Here is a 19,961-nt window from a genome sequence, read left to right on the forward strand (position 1 = left end):
AAAAACGATGTTTATGTTCTTCAAAAATTAAAAAAACATAAAAAAAGGAAGAATGAAACCTTTGCCAACGATAATAGAGACAGAGCAGATGTACAACGATGATGGGGGAACAATGAAACCCTTGCCCAACAACGACGGAGCGGTTGAAACTCTAGCGATGGCGGCGCAACAGAACATAGTGTGACGGGAGAGGAACCAGAGCCCAGGCCCCGCGACGGTGAAGAGAAAGCCCGCAGATGCATAGAGAAGATGAGGGGAGCAGCAGAGGGTTGGTCCAACAGCGACAGAGCGGCTGAACCTCAGCAACAACGGCAATGGGAAACACCAGCGACGGCGGCGTGACAAACCCCAGCAGAGAGAGAGAGAGAGAGAGAGAGAGAGAGAGAGAGAGAGATGAAGAACGACAAGCCCATCTTGACAAGTCCTACAGCCACACGCGACAGCGGTGGCCACCTTCTGTCACCTCCCTCTTCTTCATTACTTTTTCTTTCTTCTCCCTCTTTTGTTCCTTTTCATTTTGATTTTTCTGTTTTAGGTGGAAAGGGGTGGGGGTAACCGCCGCGGGGGAGGGGGGCTAGGTTTTTTTGGGGTCAGATTGAGGGATTGAGATGTTTAGATTGGGCTTGGCTTGGCTTGGGGTTGGGTTAGTAAGGATTTAAGGTTAGATTTTTTTCCAAGGACTTAATTGTAATTTTAAAATTTTATGGATTTAAATGTCTGCGAAATAAAAAAGTTAGGGATATATTTGTCATTTTAATAAAAAAATTTAAATATGATTCAGTTCAGATTGTGTAAACCGATCGGATCGAATCAGATAATTATAATAAACCGATTTTATTCTGGTTTATTCAAAATATTTTATTGATCAGTTTAATAATTCGTCCAATAGCAATATGACACACGTAACGTCTTTAAAAAAAGACAACATTCTTGCATTCTTTTTCTCTTTTATTTTAATAGTTGAATATCATGCTTTTTTCTAGGTTTATCTTTTTTTAATGGATAAAAAAATAAATATGTGAGGCATTTGCAAAAGTTAAAGAAAGATAAGGCAAAGAGATATAGACTTTGAAAAAAATTATTTATATCAATATTTTGATGTAATTTTTTATTTTAATTCATGAACCTAAAAAATTCTTCTTGCTAAATTGAGAGAGCACTTCGTGTGAGTGAGTGAAAAGCTTTGTGAGAAACTTGAGTGATTTTTAGATAAATTAGGTGTAATCCTTTGAAATTGATGTCTGTAATTCTCTAAATTTATACTAAAAATTTTATCATTATTATTGTGGAGATTGAATGTAGGTCACGTGGCATAAGATGATTGAATCAGCATACACAATGGTCCCCCCCCCCCCATTTTTGCAACATCAACCTCAGTTCTCTCCTCTTTCTCTTTCTCTCTCGCCATCAGCCCCTCATTGTCACTGTTCATTGTCGTTTTGCCATCACCAACCGTTTCCCACGACTCCAGCCGTCGTCGCCATTGAGGAGCGTCCACCGGGAGCTTGTTTCTGCCATAGAGGAGCTTGTTTTTCCCTTGTGAGTTGCTACCTCCGTCGTTCGCCGCTGCCGCCGTTTGCCTCTATCAACTACGATGCTACCCTTCTTCTTTCATATGTGTCTTCTTTCCTTCTTTCTTTCATTTTTTTTATATTGTTGGCATTTTCTAAACCCTAACTCTATACTCCTCTACCTCCAGTGTCCATCGCTGTTGCTACCATGCTAAAAAAGTCTTTTGCGCCGCCACTGTCTCCAACTAAGTGAGTTATTAATAATAAATGATTGACTTGATAAATATTTTTGGTTTGATTTTTTCTTAGTAATAACTGATTAGTTTAGTTTTACTAATTTTTTGTGTTTAGTAAAATATTAGAAATCAAACTAAAATAGTTGGAAGAATTAAAATGAGTTAATAGAGTTGATATTAATTGAATAATAATTAAAATTTATTAGTAATAATTCTTGAATCTTGTTAGTAGGTGGATTAGGATTTGTACTCTTATTTACTGATCTAATGTTTGAAAACTTAACAACTTAACATAATTTAAAATAATAAAACATTAATATTTATTATGAGAAATTGTTTGGTACATGAGAAGTTGAGAAAAGTTTGGTTTTTATGTAACTAAATCTAGTAAGGTGACTATGGTTGTGGCTAGAATTGATGCAATTAAAACTGCCTCAAGTGCACTATCGACACAGCTGACGAGACACCAACAGGCATAGAATTAGAGCAGGCTAATATTGCTGATGATTGAGGATTCCAATTCGATTCTCCAGAACTACAGACCACATCCACAAGTTTTGCCAACAGCTTAGGGGTCATCATTTCGGGAAATTGACGATGACAATGGAACAGAACTTGCAAATCTTCGTCACTGCTTATGACGAATGAATCGTACTTCACATCATCGCGCAACACAGAAATTGGGATTCTGTAGAATAACTTCTCCACCCATTTCACGCCATGCAGCCCAGTTCTGGAGAATAGTATTCTGAAATTCAGTGAAACTCGTCGAAGATTTGAGGAAAACACTCAGCGGGTCCTTATCAGTAAATTTAATTCCCGATCGCATTTTCTTCTTAATGGACTCTCTATAGTGCACCAGAACTAAAAAAATCTCATCACTAGCTATTGTGCGTCCACTATGATGAAAAATTCATGTTCAACTCGTATTTATATAAGTTAGGACTCTACTAAATCGAATTAATCCCTTTCGAATTATACATATAGAATATTTTATAGTAAATCGAATTTAGTGGCTTCGATTTACCATAAGCCACTAATGACTGTAAATCGACTTTAATGGATTCGATTTAGCTGGTCCATATAAATCGAAACTTATAGATTTGATTTAATAGAGGATGACATAATTCGAATTCTTTGAATTCGATTGGCTTTTGAATCACAATTTCAAGTAATTCAAATCCTATAGATTCGATTTACTACTTACAACCCTAATTTGAATTCAATGAATTCGATTTGTATAAAAATATACAACGAGACATCCACGTAACGTTTTTGCATTTAGGAGATTCAAATAATTTTGAGATTGGTTTGGTTTATAAAGGCGAATTACCCTAATTTAGAGCATAGATCATATGTTAAGTAGGATAAAAGTGAAATATGATAATATTGGATAAATCTAAAATCTATAAATATGTTATTATTAATTGTCATAAATTAAATTATAAATTAATTAATAGGACATATGATCTATGTTCTAATCACCAAAATTATGAAAGAAAATAATATTAAATAGTGATAATGAATAAAATTAGTGTCATTTATATAAGGACTCAAAACAAATAAATTAAATTGAAAGTATAATTATTGTTTTAGTATCTAGTTTTTTTTTTGTATACATAATATTTTTATTAAAAATATGAGTACTAACAGTACAAGAATATCAAAAATCTCTAACATAAGGAGTACAAAAAAAATCAAAAATTTTATAATAATAAAATCTCAAAAATATTAAAAAAATATATAAAAAAAAAAACAAAATCTAAGAGTAAATCGAATTGATAAGCATCGATTGAGTGTGTCTTTCAAGTAAATCGAATCTAACTGATTCAATTTACTATTCCAAACGCATGAAAATGTCATATTGGTGTATTTTTTTTACGTTGAACTCTGACGATAAAAAATATACGAAGAATTATATTGGTGCATTTTTTTTAATCTAAAAGGCTAAATTGTAATAATTAAAAAAATCAATGACTAAATCAGTGTAACTTATCCATATCAAAAATTAAAATCTGACTTAATTCCTCTTCGGCCCATAGAATTTGCTCGTCGTTCTTTCATCTCAAAGAAAAACAGCACCATACACAAGGCCTTAGTTTTGTAATAATTTTTGTCTTTGCAACAAGTGCTTCAGGATTTGAAACTTGGCTAAGAGTAATAAATAATAATGGATGAAAATCGTTAATATTAAGTTTGTGAATGTATAGTTTAAATAAATGTTATGATATTGTAATGCCTAAAATTTAAAATTATTCAACCCACCACCGTAACTAAAAAAGGATAAAATTATTCAACCCACCACCTTGAGCAAAAAAGGAAAGAGGAAGAGCACCCATGACAAGAAAAAAAGAAAGAGCACCCGGTCAACTAAAAAAAAGTATTAAAATATTTTAAAAATATTTCTTATGATAATAAATTTAAAAATATTTTTATCAACAATTTGATAATTAGACGATATTTTTGTGGTTTATTCTAATAGAAGTGATAGATCGATATGATTTGGTCGAGAGAGAATATGAGATTCTTGTTGAAAAGGAAATCACCTTCCTCAAAGGTACAAGTAATCTTCATGATTGAATTTCCTGTGTGTTATTCCATAGGTTTGATAACATATAAATATTTTGGATTAGGAATGCTGAAGCCAAATATACAACACCTGTGTTAACGTCTGCCAAAGTGCAACGGTGCAAAATCTATTAGAGTATTACTTATAAAATTAGAAAGCATTAATAATGCAGCAATGATCAGTATCAACTTACATTTCTCTGGTTTTGATGGTCTCATAAAATTTGAACTATTAAATAATTTTAATAACGAAATATATTTGTAAAAATTTTTAATAACAGCCAAATAATAATTTTTTATTTTTATTTATTAATTAGTCTTTCATATATTATTTAATTTTAAAATTTATTTTATATTTTATAAATTATTATTTTATTAGTCATCATTTATTTTATTTTTGTAACTCTATCACTAATAATTTGATATTCTATCTTTAATCTCCTAATTTTATTTTGAATTTAAAACCCTAATTTTATCTTTTTCAATCTTAAGATTAATAATTTTATAACTTATCATCAATCTCTTTTCGAATTATCCAATTATATAATTGTAATTGTTTTATGTGTTTTTTTGTAGTAGGAGAAATCACAATTTGCAGAAAAATAATCGATTTTTCTATTCAAATAATCGATTGATTAGTGAATAGAAATTCTTTTTTTTTTATAACTTGCAGAAAAATAATCGAGTTTTCCATTCAAATATCAATTAATTAGTGAATAAAATCATTTTCCTTTTACAACAATCCACTAGCAAAAGTTTAGTTTTTTTTTTTAGTCAATCAATTTCATTATATATTTAATTGATTGAAGAATCCAATTAATTAGTTGAATTATCTAATTGATTAGCTAAAGAAAATAATTAATTAGATATCTTTAGAATTTATTTTTTTTAATATATAAAAACAATCATTCGAATTAGGGGTATTCGCAGTGCAGTTTAGATCGATTTTGAATTAAAAACTCATCTAATCCGAACAATAATTTTACTTGTGGTGCGGTTTGGAATGGATTGAATTTGTGATTTGTAAATTAAAAAAAAAATTATATATATATATATATATATATATATATATATATATATAACAAGTCTCGACATCAAATTTTAAATAACCAATAATGACATAATATATCTCAACAATATCTTAAAAACCAGCAATAACATAACAAAAAAAATAAAATTATAAGTTAGTTAAAATAAATAAATAAATCATATTTTGAACATAAAATATTTATTAAATAATAATAATACATGATTTCAAAAACAATAATAATACATGAATAGTATAAAAATATATAATAAATTGAACATATTATAAGTATAATTGTAAATATAATAATAACATTACAGCATATTATGCGGGTTACATTGGATTTGATCGGTTATAAAAAGTAGATCCGAAATCCCATATAATCTAGCGGTTTGCAAAAAATAGAATTTAATCAAATCCAATGGGAGAGGTGATAGGGGATTGTGGGTTTTGGGATGGACTCGAGTGGATATGAAATTTTCAGTGGCGACGAGAATTGTTCCAATGAGAGCTGGAGCTTGTCAACTTTTCATACAAGGCTACAGCCGGTGAAGTTAGCAGATGGCCAAGAGAATACTATAGTGTGAAAATTTGATTGTAAAGGGGCATTTTTTACCAAATCGGTTGTGCATGTCCTACAATCGGAGACTCTGTCCGCTGAGATAACGAGCTACAGTTTTACAAGTTCAGTCTGGAGAGGAGCGGTACCTCTGATAATTGAGCTTTTTGGATGGTTGTACTTATTGGTAGAGTTAATACTAAGGAGAGGTTGAGTAGGTTAGGCGTTATTCTGCCAACTGATAATCTCTGTGTACTTTGCAACCAGGAGGTAAAATCGATCAAGCATTTATTTCTTCTCTGTGATCTATCATGGCATGTGTAGTGCAGTTGGTTGCGGTCTTTTGGTGAAGATTGGGTTATTCCTTATACCATAAGGGAACTGTATGAGAGTTGGACTAGTTGGCATAAGCGAAAGAAAGAGCAGAAAAGGTGGCTGATTGGGTTCTTTGCAGTAATTTAGAACATTTGGGGGAGAACGTAATGCTAGAATATTCAATAATAAGGAAGCAAGTGTTGAGCCAAGCTACAATGAATGGATCGATAGTGAGCCGAGCTACAATGAATGGACCGATAGTATGTATGTCCATGTAGTACTTGTTGTTCGGTTTATTTGCTCCACTTTACATTGTTGAGTTTTCTTTGCTTCAAAAAAAGAATTTAATCAAATCCAAATTTATGCGATTTTAATCAAATCCAAATTTATGCTATTTTAGTTTGAATTGAATTGAAAAAGTGATTTAATTTAAATCTGCTTAATTTTCAACACCCTAATTCGAATGTATTCATAACAAACACGCTTCTCCGATTCATGATTCACGTTATTTCTTCCCGTAACAGTTCAATTCAAAAACATAACAAAGATTGATTCTATTTACAATATAACAGTTAAATTTGAAAAATCAAATTAGTTAAAGTTGTTTCCACATCGGATTCATGTTCGTATTCATAAAACATTTTATTTCTTTTCTATTTCAAATTGTTAATAATAGAATTTTAAAGATAAAATACATAATGAATAGTAAAATAATTTATAAAATAAAAAATAAAATTTAAAATTATATAATATATAAAAAATTAATTAATAAATAAAATTAAAAAATAACTATTTGACAATTATTTAAAAACTTAAAATATATTATTTTATTAGTAGAATCATTTAATAGTAGTCTAAACGTTGAGGAACTATATAATCCTTTGCCAACTTAAAGGAAAAGCTAAACAAGTTCATCTAGAACACAACTGAACTGAATCATTCCGGCAACTTACATTCACTCTGTGTCTGTCTGCCACAGGCAACAAAGAATTTCAATGTTGTGTGTGTGTCATTTTATGAAAGAATATTCCACAAGATAATAAGATATGTCTATTATAAAGAACCCCTGGTTTAAAATAATCCCCACACAGACCAGAGAAAAATGTGCTGGAGAGAGAGACAATTAAGGGAAGATCTTGCTGTCCGTTGTATTTATCGTCGTTGCCCTGCAGCCTTATCGCTCATCTTATGATCATAGTACTCCACTACTGCTGCACCGGCTAACGCAGCCAGCGTAAGAGCCTGTGCATGCAACCTGAAACACAGTTTGAGAAAGAAAATTAGCAAAAGAACATTAGTTGGAATGTTATGCAGGGTGTTCCATTAAAAAAAAAAAAAAAAAAACCAGAACAATAATCCTTCAAATATGCACACATTGTGCTGAAATAACAGGAGAAAAGTTAAAACACAAAGGTATCACATAAAACCAACTTCTATTAAAATTACCAGTATGTAAATATATTAAGCCTAAGTAAAACAAAAATAAATAAGACAACAAAGAATATAATTAAGTAATTAACCAAACAATACAGCAGAATTCCCAACAATCAAGACCCTTTATCGACCAATAAAAACTCATTGCCACATGAGATATATAGAAACAAGAATGGATTTTAACACTAGTAGCTATTTTGATTATTAACTTCATGAAATATGTTAAAAGGGTTCATATGTCTAACTCTTAAGGGAAGTGGCAAATATAAAACAAGTTTCAAGAAGCATAGGCATGCTCAAGTGTATTGGTGAAACATGGGCATTAAGAATTTAACATATATCTAACTGTTAAGCCAAATTTAGTTACTTTCGTTCATTCATATATATGTTAAAGAATTATTGCAGCTCATTGCTCCGTCCAAAAAACAATTTCTTTTAGTTAAAGAAGTTTTAAGAGATTAAAAGGGACCAAGTTGCAAAGTGGGACAAGTTAAAAGTGAGAACACTCAGCAGAAAACCTCAATGAAACAAACCAAGGAGCAATGAAACCAATGATTAACCCAAACGCAGGATTCATTTATCATAATAAGGCTACTCATGGCCCAAAAAAAAAAAAAAAAAAAAAAAAAAAAAAAAAAAACATGAACGCAGCTCCAATATGAACACATGATCAATCATAAAGCTCATATATTCAGCGCGTAGCTAACATACTCATCTTTCATAATGAAATCAAGAAACAGCTCCTCGGAGAATAAATATGAGAAACTGGATTGCATTAAATGCAAAAGAATTAAAAGCAAGCTACTTGAAAGGGCAAACAAATTAAGATAATTTATCTCTATCTCATTTGAATTTTCTCAAAAAAAAATCGCAAACACAACATGAGAAATTATATAACTTGCCTGGCGTGAATGATCTTAACACTGGTTTTCATGTTAGGTCGAGACCAATTGTACGCAATTGAACCCGAGATGCCGCTAAGCCACAAACACCCTGATTCCAATAACAATCGCAACAATTCAAATCAGAAATAAATTAGGTATCCTTCAAATCAAAATTTATCAACAAAATCACAATCCAAATATCACGCGCAAACAACAAAAAAGATGTTTCAGAAGAATCTAATCTAATCTGAAATTAAAAAGATGATAAACTGACCAACAGTACGCAGCTTGTGCTCGACGACCCACTTCCTTACAGATTCAAATTGGGTCTTAGCATCAGCCATTGCAGCGATTCAGAGAGAGAGAGAGAGAGAGAAAGAGAGAAATTTGGGGAAAATAGCAAGGATTTAGAGAACGAAGAGGAATCAGGAGAGGGAACCGAACAAAAAAGGATTAGGCAGTTTTATGGATTTAAGGGTTTCAAGAAAGTTTGATTTATATACGATTTTAGGGAGAGAATAGAAATAGAAAATAGAAAATATAAAGTAGGTTGCAAAAACGAAGTCGTAATGGAATTTGAAAACCTGTGATGCCAAAATTGGTTGGCTGGGGCTGGGGTGGGCAGGCAGCCGCCAGTGGCTTGTTATATTTCATGTTGGGTATATTAAGTATTTGTAACTCGCCCATTGTTTTCACGAACGAAAACCATCTTGATTTTAGAGTTTCGATACTTCACAGACCATCCAAGTTGGGGAGTGGACCCTCTCAAAGGGTCAAGCCTAAGATTTTGTTTGGTTGGAAGGAAAGAAATAGAAAGAAAAAAAATAAAAAGAAAAAAAGAGAAAAAAAAGAAATTGAGTGGAATTTTATTTTTCTTAGATATGTTTGGATGAAAGAAAAATGAGAAAGAAGAAAATAATATATAATGTTATCAAAAGACAATTTTATCTTTAGATATTTTAAAATATATTAAAAAATAAAGGGTAATATTAAAATATTGATACAAAATATATTTTCCTTCCATTTTCCATCTATTATTGGAGGGAAAAAATTTTCAACGGATCCCACCCATTTTTTTACACTATTCATTTTTTTCTTTTGACTTTTTCATTCAACCAAACAAAAAAAAATAGTTATTTTCCTTCCAATTTCTTTCTTTCCTATTTCCTTCCTCCTATATTCCTCTCAAACAAACACACCTAAGTAATTTTTGGTTCACAAAACCTTAGGTGGTCAACACGGATAAAGCAAACCGGGGGATTCTCTGATTGACCCTCCCAAGTTTGAACGTCTAAGTGATTTTCTTTCTTTAATTGTTAAGAGAGTTGTGTTATATCAATTAAAAAAATTATGATTATACTTATTTTTATGTAGTTTCTTTTAAGTTTAATTCTTTTATTAATCCATATAATTTTATCATATTTATAATTAAATTTTTATTTTTTTTAATTCAATTTTTATATTATTTTTAATTTTATAATTATTTACCAATATAAAAAATATTAGAATAATAGAATATTTTTTTAAAATTAAAAATATTTATAATTAAAAACTTAATTAGATCTTTAATCATATATTTTTTAAAAGAATAAAATTTAACATTTTTTATACAAAAATACATAATTACAAAATTAAAAGTAATATAAAAGTTTAATTAAAAAATATAAAAAGATTTAATTATAAATTTAATAAAATTATAAAGACTAATAAAATAATTAAATTTTTTTATAATATAATATAATTTTTATTTTTTATCAATTATTTTTAACGTTAAAAGAGATATATGTAAAAGTGTTGTATATAATATTTTTCATATATATGATGTGTTATATACACAATTTAATTTTTAAATGGGAGAAATATTGTTGTAGTACTGCATGAATGTGGATGATACAGGCCGAGATGATGTATGCCAAATGAGACTATATAAACCTGACTTCTTTTTATTTACATAGAAAAAATTATTTATCAATTTAAATTAATAATCAAAAATTTATTAATTCGTATATGTACCCCGACGGATCATCCTCCACGTCCGGCGGCCCCCTCCTAGCCTCCTGCACGCCCGGTGGATCAGCACCTATGCCAGGCGTATATGTATTTCTGAAAGGAGAATTTTTGGGTTTTTTTATCTAATTTTCTCTAATACAAAAGCTAATTACAATTCTCAGAAAATAATAATTAAGGTCCAGGCTTAATTATTTATATTATTAAAAGTTTTAACTACACCTAAAACATTGAAAACTCTAAAAAATTTATTTTTTTTTAGAAACATAAGAGATTTCTAGAAACATAAGAGATTTGATTGTTAGAATTTAATTTGGGTTATTGTTTTGCATTTAAAATTAAAATTGGTAAGTAGTTATTTTATCTCTTTGGAGATAAGATTAGGATAGAATTAAGTTTCAAAGTAGTCATTGAACTTGCACTCGAATCTCAAAGTAATCTCTGAAATTAATAATTACTCAAATTCGTCTTCGAACTTATACTCCGGGACTCATAATAGTCCCCAAACTTATACTCCGAAACTCATAATAGTCCTTCAAACATTTTTTGTTCACCAAAATATTAAAACGACGTCGTTTTGAATAAAACAAATTAAAAAAAAGAAACGTGGCATAAAAACCCCAATCCAAAAAAAAAAAGAACGCGTAGCATACCCAGCCCCCATCCCCACCCCCACCCCCGCTCCCACTTCCAATTTGTTTGTTGCTGTTTAAGTTGATTCATGCATGCTATTTAAGTTGATTGAACTTTTCTGATTAATGCTAATTTTTTTTGTGATATTTTGTGATGTTGGTTTTTATTTTTGTGACCTTTTGAAGAAGAAAAAGAAAAACATAGTTGAAGAAGAAGAAGAACAACAGAGTTGAAGAATAAGAAAAAGGGAATTTTTTTTTCTAATATAAAACGACGCGTACGCATTTTTTTGTTTTTTTGTTCAAAATGACGTCGCATTCTTTTTTCTTTTTCTTTTCTTAAATATTTTTTGTTCAAAATGACGTCGTTTTAAGGTTCTGATTAACGGAAAATGTTTGAAAGACTATTATGAGTCTCGGAGTACAAGTTCGGGAACTATTATGAATCCCGGAGTACAAGTTTGAGGACGAATTTGAGTAATTATTAACTTCAGGGATTACTTTGAAACTCGAGTGTAAGTTCAGGGACTACTTTGAGACTTAACTCGATTAGGATAGTTTGAATTTGAATTCTAGAATTTAGGATATAAACAAGTGAACTTTGTTCACAGAGAAGGAGATTTAGTTCCTCCACTTAGTTTCATTTCATTATTTTTTATGGGTAACTAATCTTCTGTCAAAGGGTTAGAAGTTCTGTTTATGTTTTCTATGGATTATTAATATATATTAATTTTATTTTGAAGTCTTGTATTGATTTATTTCATGATTAAGTTATTCGTTCTTCATTCGGATTAGTATTATCGGAAGGTATGCTAATTCCTTTTGAATTCTTTTATTATAATTAAAAAGTTTGATATTTAAATTAAAGTTTGAAAATTCTTTCACACGACTCTTTGAATTCGGCTAAGAATGTGGTTCAATTACTGTACGACACATGCATGATTTTCAATCACTCTAATTTTGAATAAGTGATATATAATTCGGATTAGAATAACTTTTAAAAATTGTGCTTTCTTCTAAAGTTTAACTGGATAGGACTAACTTGAATACGTGACATATAATTCGACCTAAGGACTATTTTTAAATTTTATTAGAATCTAAATCAATTTTTGTGCTTAATCTATTTAATTAATTAACTGATAACTAATTGATTTATTGAGAAACTGAGGAACTAAAGAATTCAGATTTGTCCTGAAAGATCATTGCATACATCAAGACAAGTAAATAAGGTTTGATTTCTCTAAGTTCATAAACATCTCCGAAATCCTTGACTCTCACCATCACTGTCTTTTCTCAAATCAACATTCAAGTTCTCTATCCGTAAGCATTCAAGCATTCAAGTTTTAAAGTTCTCAGCAAGACTCAATCTTACCCTCTTTAATTCAGGTTCTTTTAATCTAATTAGGTATTTAATATGATATTTGCTTACTTAATCCTTTAATCCTTGTGGGAACGATATCTACTCACTGTGGTATTACTTGAGCGATCCGGTACACTTGTCGGTATCTGTGAGCTTCAATTTTCTCTCATTAGAAGTGGACTGAATTATGTTTCATTGCATGCTCTGTTGTGTGTCTCATGCTGATAGGATATCCCTGTGATATGTGTTGCATGATTGTCCTTGTTTATTCATTTTGAGAATGTTCACACTTAACTTGAAGTATTAAGACTGATCACCTTAATAATGTTTGTTTTGTGTGAACATGACCACGATGAGTTCACAGAGGCGGAACGCTCGGGGAGCAACTCCCGATGACGACTAGACGATGGAAGAAAAACCTTTATGGACATAATGAACACTATGGCTAAAGCTGTGCATGAGGCAGCGGTTGCTGCTGCTAGGACAATTGATCGTTTGGGAGTGAGGAATGGGAACAGGAATGGAAAGAATAATGTGAATGGGATGCTGAGTTGGTGCATCCTGATAGACCTATGACCCTTGTTGCTTTTCTGAAAGTGAACGTGCCAAAGTTCAAGGGGACTATTGTTGCAATTGAAGCTAACAGCTGATTCCGGAGAATTGAACAATCGTTGTGAGTGCAACATGTTTTGGAAGAACGGGCATGTGAAGTTTGCAACTTACATGCTAGAAAGAAAGGTTGAGTACTGGTGGCAAGAGATATAGCGACTACTGCAACAAGATGAAGGTGAGATTCCTTGGTAAGTTTTTAAGAAAGAATTCTATAAGAAATATTTTTCTAGGACAGTGAGTGATGCCAAAGAGATCGAACTAATGTAGTTGAGGTAGGAAAGTATGTCGGTTGTTGAATACTCGAAAACTTGATGACTTGTGTAATTTCTCCAAGTTTTGTCAAGGAAACCCAACAGACTTTGAGGAATGAAAGTGTCTGAAGTCTGAAGGGAGACTCCGAAAAGAACTGATAAACTCTGTTGTTCCGTTAGACATAAAGAACTTTGCTGAATTAGTGAATAAAAGTCAATTGGTAGAAGAATGTTCGAAGAAACTGGCGATAGCTTAAGCAAATCGTAGGGAGGCCTCAAGAATAGACTTTATTTAGGATCTAGCCCCTCAAGGTCACAACTTTAAAACCATTGATCAGTTTCAATGCCAAAAATAAAAGTCAATAGGATGGTGACTTCATTGCTTGTAATAATAGCAACAACAATAACTATAATCTGGGACAGGAAGGAGGTCGACCTCAGCAAACTCAGTGTATTTTGGTATGCTTAAGGTGTGGAAAATAACATGGTAGCAGGCCTTATCGATACGGTACAAAAGCATGTTATTACTGCAAAAAGGAAGGGCATCTGGTAAGAGACTGCCGAAAGAAGATGCCAGATGAGTCTTCTGGTTCCCAACACCAAGGAAGAGTGTTTACCATGATTATTAGCAATACCAACGGACCTAGTTCTTTCACTCGAGGTGAATACTACACTATGAATTTATTTGTGATGGATGTTACGACAACTTTTTATGCGTACATTAAATTTTGAGAGTAAAATTTTTGTTAAAGAGGGTAGAATGTAACGACCTAGTTTTCAGTGAAATGGAATTTTTCTGAAAGTTTAGTGAAGCAGACACCTCTACTGCACAGACACTGCATCATCAAGCACCTCGCCATGTCATTAGCTATTAAACTAGCGAAAAATTGCATTTTCAAACCACTTTAATTAGAAATTTTGAAAATTCGAATATACGGTTAGACTCCGTTTAACAAGCCGATTTTAAATACGCAGAAAAAATAAATAATAATATTTTATGAAAATAATATTTTATTATGTTAATATTTTATTATGATAATAATATAATAACCGAATATAAAATCTACTGGCACTCTCTAATAAATTTAATTATGCTAATGCTTTATCATAGATCTTATATCCTCATGATTATCATGTTATTAATGTCATTTATACTAGTAGTTCATATATTTATCTCAAGATGTATTATTATTACTTGTGCTCTAATCAAGGTTCTAAAAACTGGTTCAAACTGTGAACCGGTGAGCAAGACAGTTCGGTTAGAAGCCATAACTGCTAAATTAAAAAATTGGTATGAAACTGTCAAACCGGCCGAGAATCGGTCGGTCAAATCGAACTGGAACCCGTCTGGTTTTCAAAAATCTTCACCAAACGGCACCGTTTCGTTCATTGTGGGAAATGCTAACTCTGCGAACATGAACCTCTTCCCTAAAATCCAAACGAAGCACTCTGCCATGCCTGTTTTCTGTCCAACTCATGCTACACTCCTCCTCCTTCCTCTCCAACTCAAGCTCCTCCCTCACTCTCACACCTGCTCCGTCCAGCCACCTCGTCAAAGCCACCGCCTTGCTCGAAGCCGGTCGTCTCCACCGTTGTTCGAACTTTGAAGCCACCGTCGCCGCTGTAACAGATCTCGCCTTGTTCCTCCATCGCGCAGCCACTGTCCCGCCCTGCCGCCTCTATTTCACCGCGTCAGCCCCACTGTCGTGCTCCTTGTCTCGCTCTGTGCTCTGTCTCAAAGGATCTAGTCTATTCGTTAATTGATTGAGTAGGTATGTACATTCATCTTCCCCCTTGACTAAGCCCGATCGAGTTGGATTTTCACAACAATACTATAACCTCTGCTCCCTTTAGAAGTTTTTTTTATTTTTTTAACTGTAATTATTGTTTTAAACTTTTAATTGGTTAGTTAATCTATGATTTTTCATCTTTATTCTTCAATTGTTGTTATCATTAGTCATTACTGTGATTTAGAATTATTGATGATCTTGAATATTGATTCTGATATGCTCTGGTTCTATTAATTGATTAATTTGGTTCTGGTAATTGTTGATTTGAACCTTGGTGAAGTTTTTCAGTTACCTAACTTGTTGGAATTGAACTTGAGCAACAACACAAATTAGAAGGAAGCATCCCCTTTGACTTCAATTCATCGGAGCTCTCTACTCTCTTGATCTTAGTGGGAATTTGTTGAATGGAACAATACCAAGAGTGCTTGGAGAATTGAAGCAGTTGCAGTGGTTGAATCTCTCTCACAACAATTTTTTTGGCACAATTTCATCTAATTTTAATGGCAGGTCAAGCTTAACTTTTGTCAACATATCATACAACCAGTTAGATGGACCTCTTCCAAATAACAGAGCCTTTTTTCATGCTTTAATTGAATCATTAAAAAATAACAAAGGCTTGTGTGGTAATGTCACTGGCTTGGCGCCATCCCCAAGCAGTGTTAGCAGCAAAAGTCACAAGGTCATATTATTGGTTCTGCTTCTTATCTTTGGAGTATTAGCACTAACACTTTGTGTGATTGGTGTTTCAAAAAAATGCAACCAGAAGAACAATTTTTCATATGGAATCATGATGAAAAAATAGCATTTGAAATCATCATTAAAGCTGCCAATAATTTTGATGACAAATATTTCATTGGCATTGGAGGGCAAGGATCCATTTACAATGCTGAGTTGTCTTTAGGTATGGTTATTGCTGTGAAAAAACTTTACATGAAATTAGATGTAGAGGATAAGTTCAATTGGAAGGCATTTGAAAATGGGATCAAAGCATTGACACATCATAAAGCTGTATGGTTTTTGCCAGCATTAACAATTCTTCTTTTTGGTATATAAATTATAATTATGTTTTAGTATTTATATTTTATTTATTATTTATTATAAAATAGTTATTTCAGTTGAATTACGGTTGAATTGGTTGAACCAATAAATCAATAAACCAGTAGTTAGAATGGTTCGATTACTGTTCGGTTTTTAGAACTTTGGTTCTAATACATCTAGCTTTAGAAATGATCTCCTAAAAGATATTTTAACTAACAAACTAGGTGACTAAACACCTTAATGCTACAGCCTCCTCTTAATTTGACATCACCAGCTTCCTTCTTCTTTTTCATTGGCTAAAATTCATGAAAGAAAACCACGAAAACTTTCATGAACACTTAGCCTTCAAATTCAGTTTTCTTGAAATCTAAAATTCCTGCAAAAAAATCTAAACCGATTAAAGTGTTCTTCTCTTTTTTCTCTTTAAATTCATACCAATTTTCATAGAGTAAATCAAGGATTGTGGTTATTCTCTCCTCATAAAAGTTTTGGCTATGAAGAACCATGTTTAACTTGTTGTGTTTGATATTTTTTCTTTAGATTTCTTGTCTAAGTGCGTTGTGGACCAAGTAATTTTCAATTTCAGCAAGAGAGAGGTGAGAGAATTCTTTCTAATATATGTTAAGAGATAAAGCCAAAGAACTTGAACATTTGTTTTACTCAAGAGGTACATATTAATTAAGGTTAACTGAGATGTACTAAAAGTATATTAACAAATATCAATTATAAGAAGAAAGAATTCAAGATTTCTGAAATATATGAAAAGATGAATAATTAATTGTATTAATGGAGCCAATAGACAATAAAGTAACTACTTTTTATTAATTAATATGAAAATTGCATTAAATATACATAATTTTTATTTCTATGTTAATAATCATATATTTTTTAATAGGTTCCTTCTTAAAATTTATTTTATTAGTTGGAAAAATACAATTAAAATAAACAAAACTCAATTTTAAAAAATGATTAAAAAAATGTTGATCCAAAAAATAAAAGAAAATATAATAATTGTAATTGAAGTGTTATAAATATATGTCTATTATCTATCTCCTCATATTTCCTATTATATAAAGAAAAAAAATTTTGACCAAAAAGATTAATAGATTGATCTTAAGATATCAACGGAAATTATGTGCACATGCTCAATTAAGTTGTGAAAAACAAATTTATACTAGTGATAGTAAAATACACTTTTTTTTTTCTTTTTTTCAGCAACAAACTTATAAAAGCGAAATCAACTCATGCTAATAAAAAACAAGATTGCATGTGCTTATTATTAGATTAAAAAAGCGCACAAAAAGAAGTAATATTAATTAGAAATAGATTTGAGAATATAGAGGGAGATTAATGACTTCTTTTATTATGCATGTGTACAAAATTCAATGCAAAATAAAAAATTTTAATTCTACAAGTTTTATTAATTTTTTCTCTTAAATCGTCATTCAAATTTAATAAAATTGACATTGGCATACAGTAAATTTATTGGTTCGTAAATTTTATAGTTTCTCAAATGCTCAAGATTTATTGATAAGGTGATGTAGGAGGAATCACGAAGAATTTTTATTCAGTACAAATTTAAAAATTATTTTAGGTCTATTTTAATATTTTTTCTTATAGTTAAATTTACAGTTAAGTACGGTTTTGGTCTTTAACGTAGGAGACGAAAAATTTTTTTATTCCAGGTTTTTTTTTTCTTATAAAATAGTTTCGAAGGTTTAACTTAGTTTTAAAACTGTCATTCGGACCAAAATATCCCTTCCCTTTCTTCCCCATTCTTTCCCTTTCTTCTCCAAATAAAATTAAGCAGAAACATAAGTTGAACTAAAACCAGACGCAAAAACAGAAGCAACAACAATAAAACAATATAATAAACATTAAAAAATAGATAATAGATTAACAAATCTGTATAATGAAACAATGAAACAATGTAATCAAACAGAAGCAGAAGTAGGAGCAGGAACAGAAGTAGGAGCAGAACAACAACAACAACAACAACAATAAAACAATGTAATTAACTAGAAGCAGAAGCAACAATAACCAGAAACAGAAGCAACAATAACCAGAAGTCAACAACATAATAAAAGTAGAAGTAGAAGAAGATTAGAAGCAGAAGCAGAAGAAGAATGGAAGCAGAAGCCGGTGAGCCACCCGAACCACCTTCCTTCTCTTTTCTTCTTCCTCTCCTCTTTTCTCTTCTCCTCTGTTCACTGTCCCCTGGCCGATCCGCCATCACAGTGTCGCCACCCTTTTCTTCTTCTCTCTTTGCGCTACCGTCACAATGCGAAGCTCTCTTCTTTCCCTTGGCTCACCTCTAGTTCGTGCCATCGTATTTAAGCTCCACTATCACCGTCGGCCTCTCCTCCACTCACCATCATAAAACCACCAAAACCTTCCCGTGTTCTTGCCTCGAACCAGAACCCACCGCCATCGAGCATCTCCGTCGAGCCCAAAAGAGCAGCGGTGAGGTCCAGCGACTGAACGACGAGGAGCAGCAGCAGCGACGAGGAGCAGCGGCGATGGCCTTTCCCCTTCCCTTCCCTCTCTTCTTCCCTGAAGCAACTCCCCTCCCCAGCATGAATCCCTTCCCCCTTTTCCCCTTATTCAATGTTTTCTTTTTTCTAAGTTAGGGGTATTTTTGGAATAAAAATTAAAATTTGATAAAAAGATAATTTTAAATCAATTAGAACTTTCGGGACCATTTTATAGGCGAAAAAAGGCCGACGAAGAAAAAAATTTTCGACCCCTACATTAGGGACCAAAATCGTACTTAACCCTTAAATTTATAAATTCTAAAAAATACATAATTATTTTTTTTGCACTTTCTGTAGACAAAATAAAAGATTCTTTAAATACAGATAGATATTTTAGCTTACCACTTGACAAAAATTTATAAACAAAAATAATATACATATATTTGAATATAATTCATCTTTTGTAAATAATTTCGACAGAAAAAATATTAAAATTGGTTTGTATATTAATTTGTTTGAGAATTAAAATATTTATTTTTAAAAATTTTAGGGATTAATTGGAATAATACTCTATCTAAAAATAAATTAAAAACTAATTTATTTGTTGGAATAAAATTTTAAAAATTAACCTGTGTACTAATTTTTTTCAAAAATTAAAATACTCACTTTTAAAATTGGTAAGAATCGAATTGGATAATTAATCTAGCCATTTTTTTTAATTTTGATATGGAGTAAATAATGGTGTATGACATAGTTATGGGGATATAGAGTGTTTTATCAGGTTGTGATGACTGCGTCAAGCAAATCGGACGGTCCGATGGGAGGGAGAGTAATCGGTCCGATTACAGTAATCGGAGGGTTCGATTTGTATACCCTGAATTTTTTAATCATAAATCGAAGATTTCGATTTGTGTACTCTAAATTTTTTTAATTTTTTAAATGTAAATTGAATGATTCAATTTGTATACTCCCACAATTTTAAAAAACACAACAAATTATAATATTAAAATATATTACTCGTTTTACTTCCATATCAAAATTTTTTAGCCTAATCTAGCTTATATATTGGAAAACTACCGGTCAGTGTCATCTGCTGAAGACACGTATGAAAATTCATTGGCCTTGAACGGCGTAGATTTCATGGTTGAGTTCTTGGGAACCATGGAAGGCCATGCACGTGTCGCCTCAACACTTGTCCACTTCTCCGTGCTCTGATTTTGTTCAATAAATATATTCTCTCTATCTGTCTCTGTTTCTCTCTCA

At 31.5% G+C, this 19,961-nt stretch overlaps 1 protein-coding gene across 1 annotated transcript; it reads right to left on the reverse strand.

The window, feature by feature from the left end:
• Positions 1-7,077: 7,077 nt before the first annotated feature.
• On the reverse strand, positions 7,078-9,164 carry LOC130951403 (uncharacterized). The gene is made up of 3 exons (XM_057880051.1): positions 8,809-9,164; positions 8,553-8,643; positions 7,078-7,471 (listed from the first exon to the last, which is right to left on the reverse strand). Exons 1-3 carry the CDS (start codon positions 8,876-8,878, stop codon positions 7,369-7,371), a joined length of 264 nt encoding a protein of 87 aa, XP_057736034.1. The 5' UTR covers positions 8,879-9,164; the 3' UTR covers positions 7,078-7,368.
• Positions 9,165-19,961: the final 10,797 nt, after the last annotated feature.

The sequence above is a fragment of the Arachis stenosperma genome, chromosome 9 (genome assembly GCF_014773155.1).
Source record: "Arachis stenosperma cultivar V10309 chromosome 9, arast.V10309.gnm1.PFL2, whole genome shotgun sequence".
In the NCBI taxonomy this organism is placed as follows: domain Eukaryota; kingdom Viridiplantae; phylum Streptophyta; class Magnoliopsida; order Fabales; family Fabaceae; genus Arachis; species Arachis stenosperma.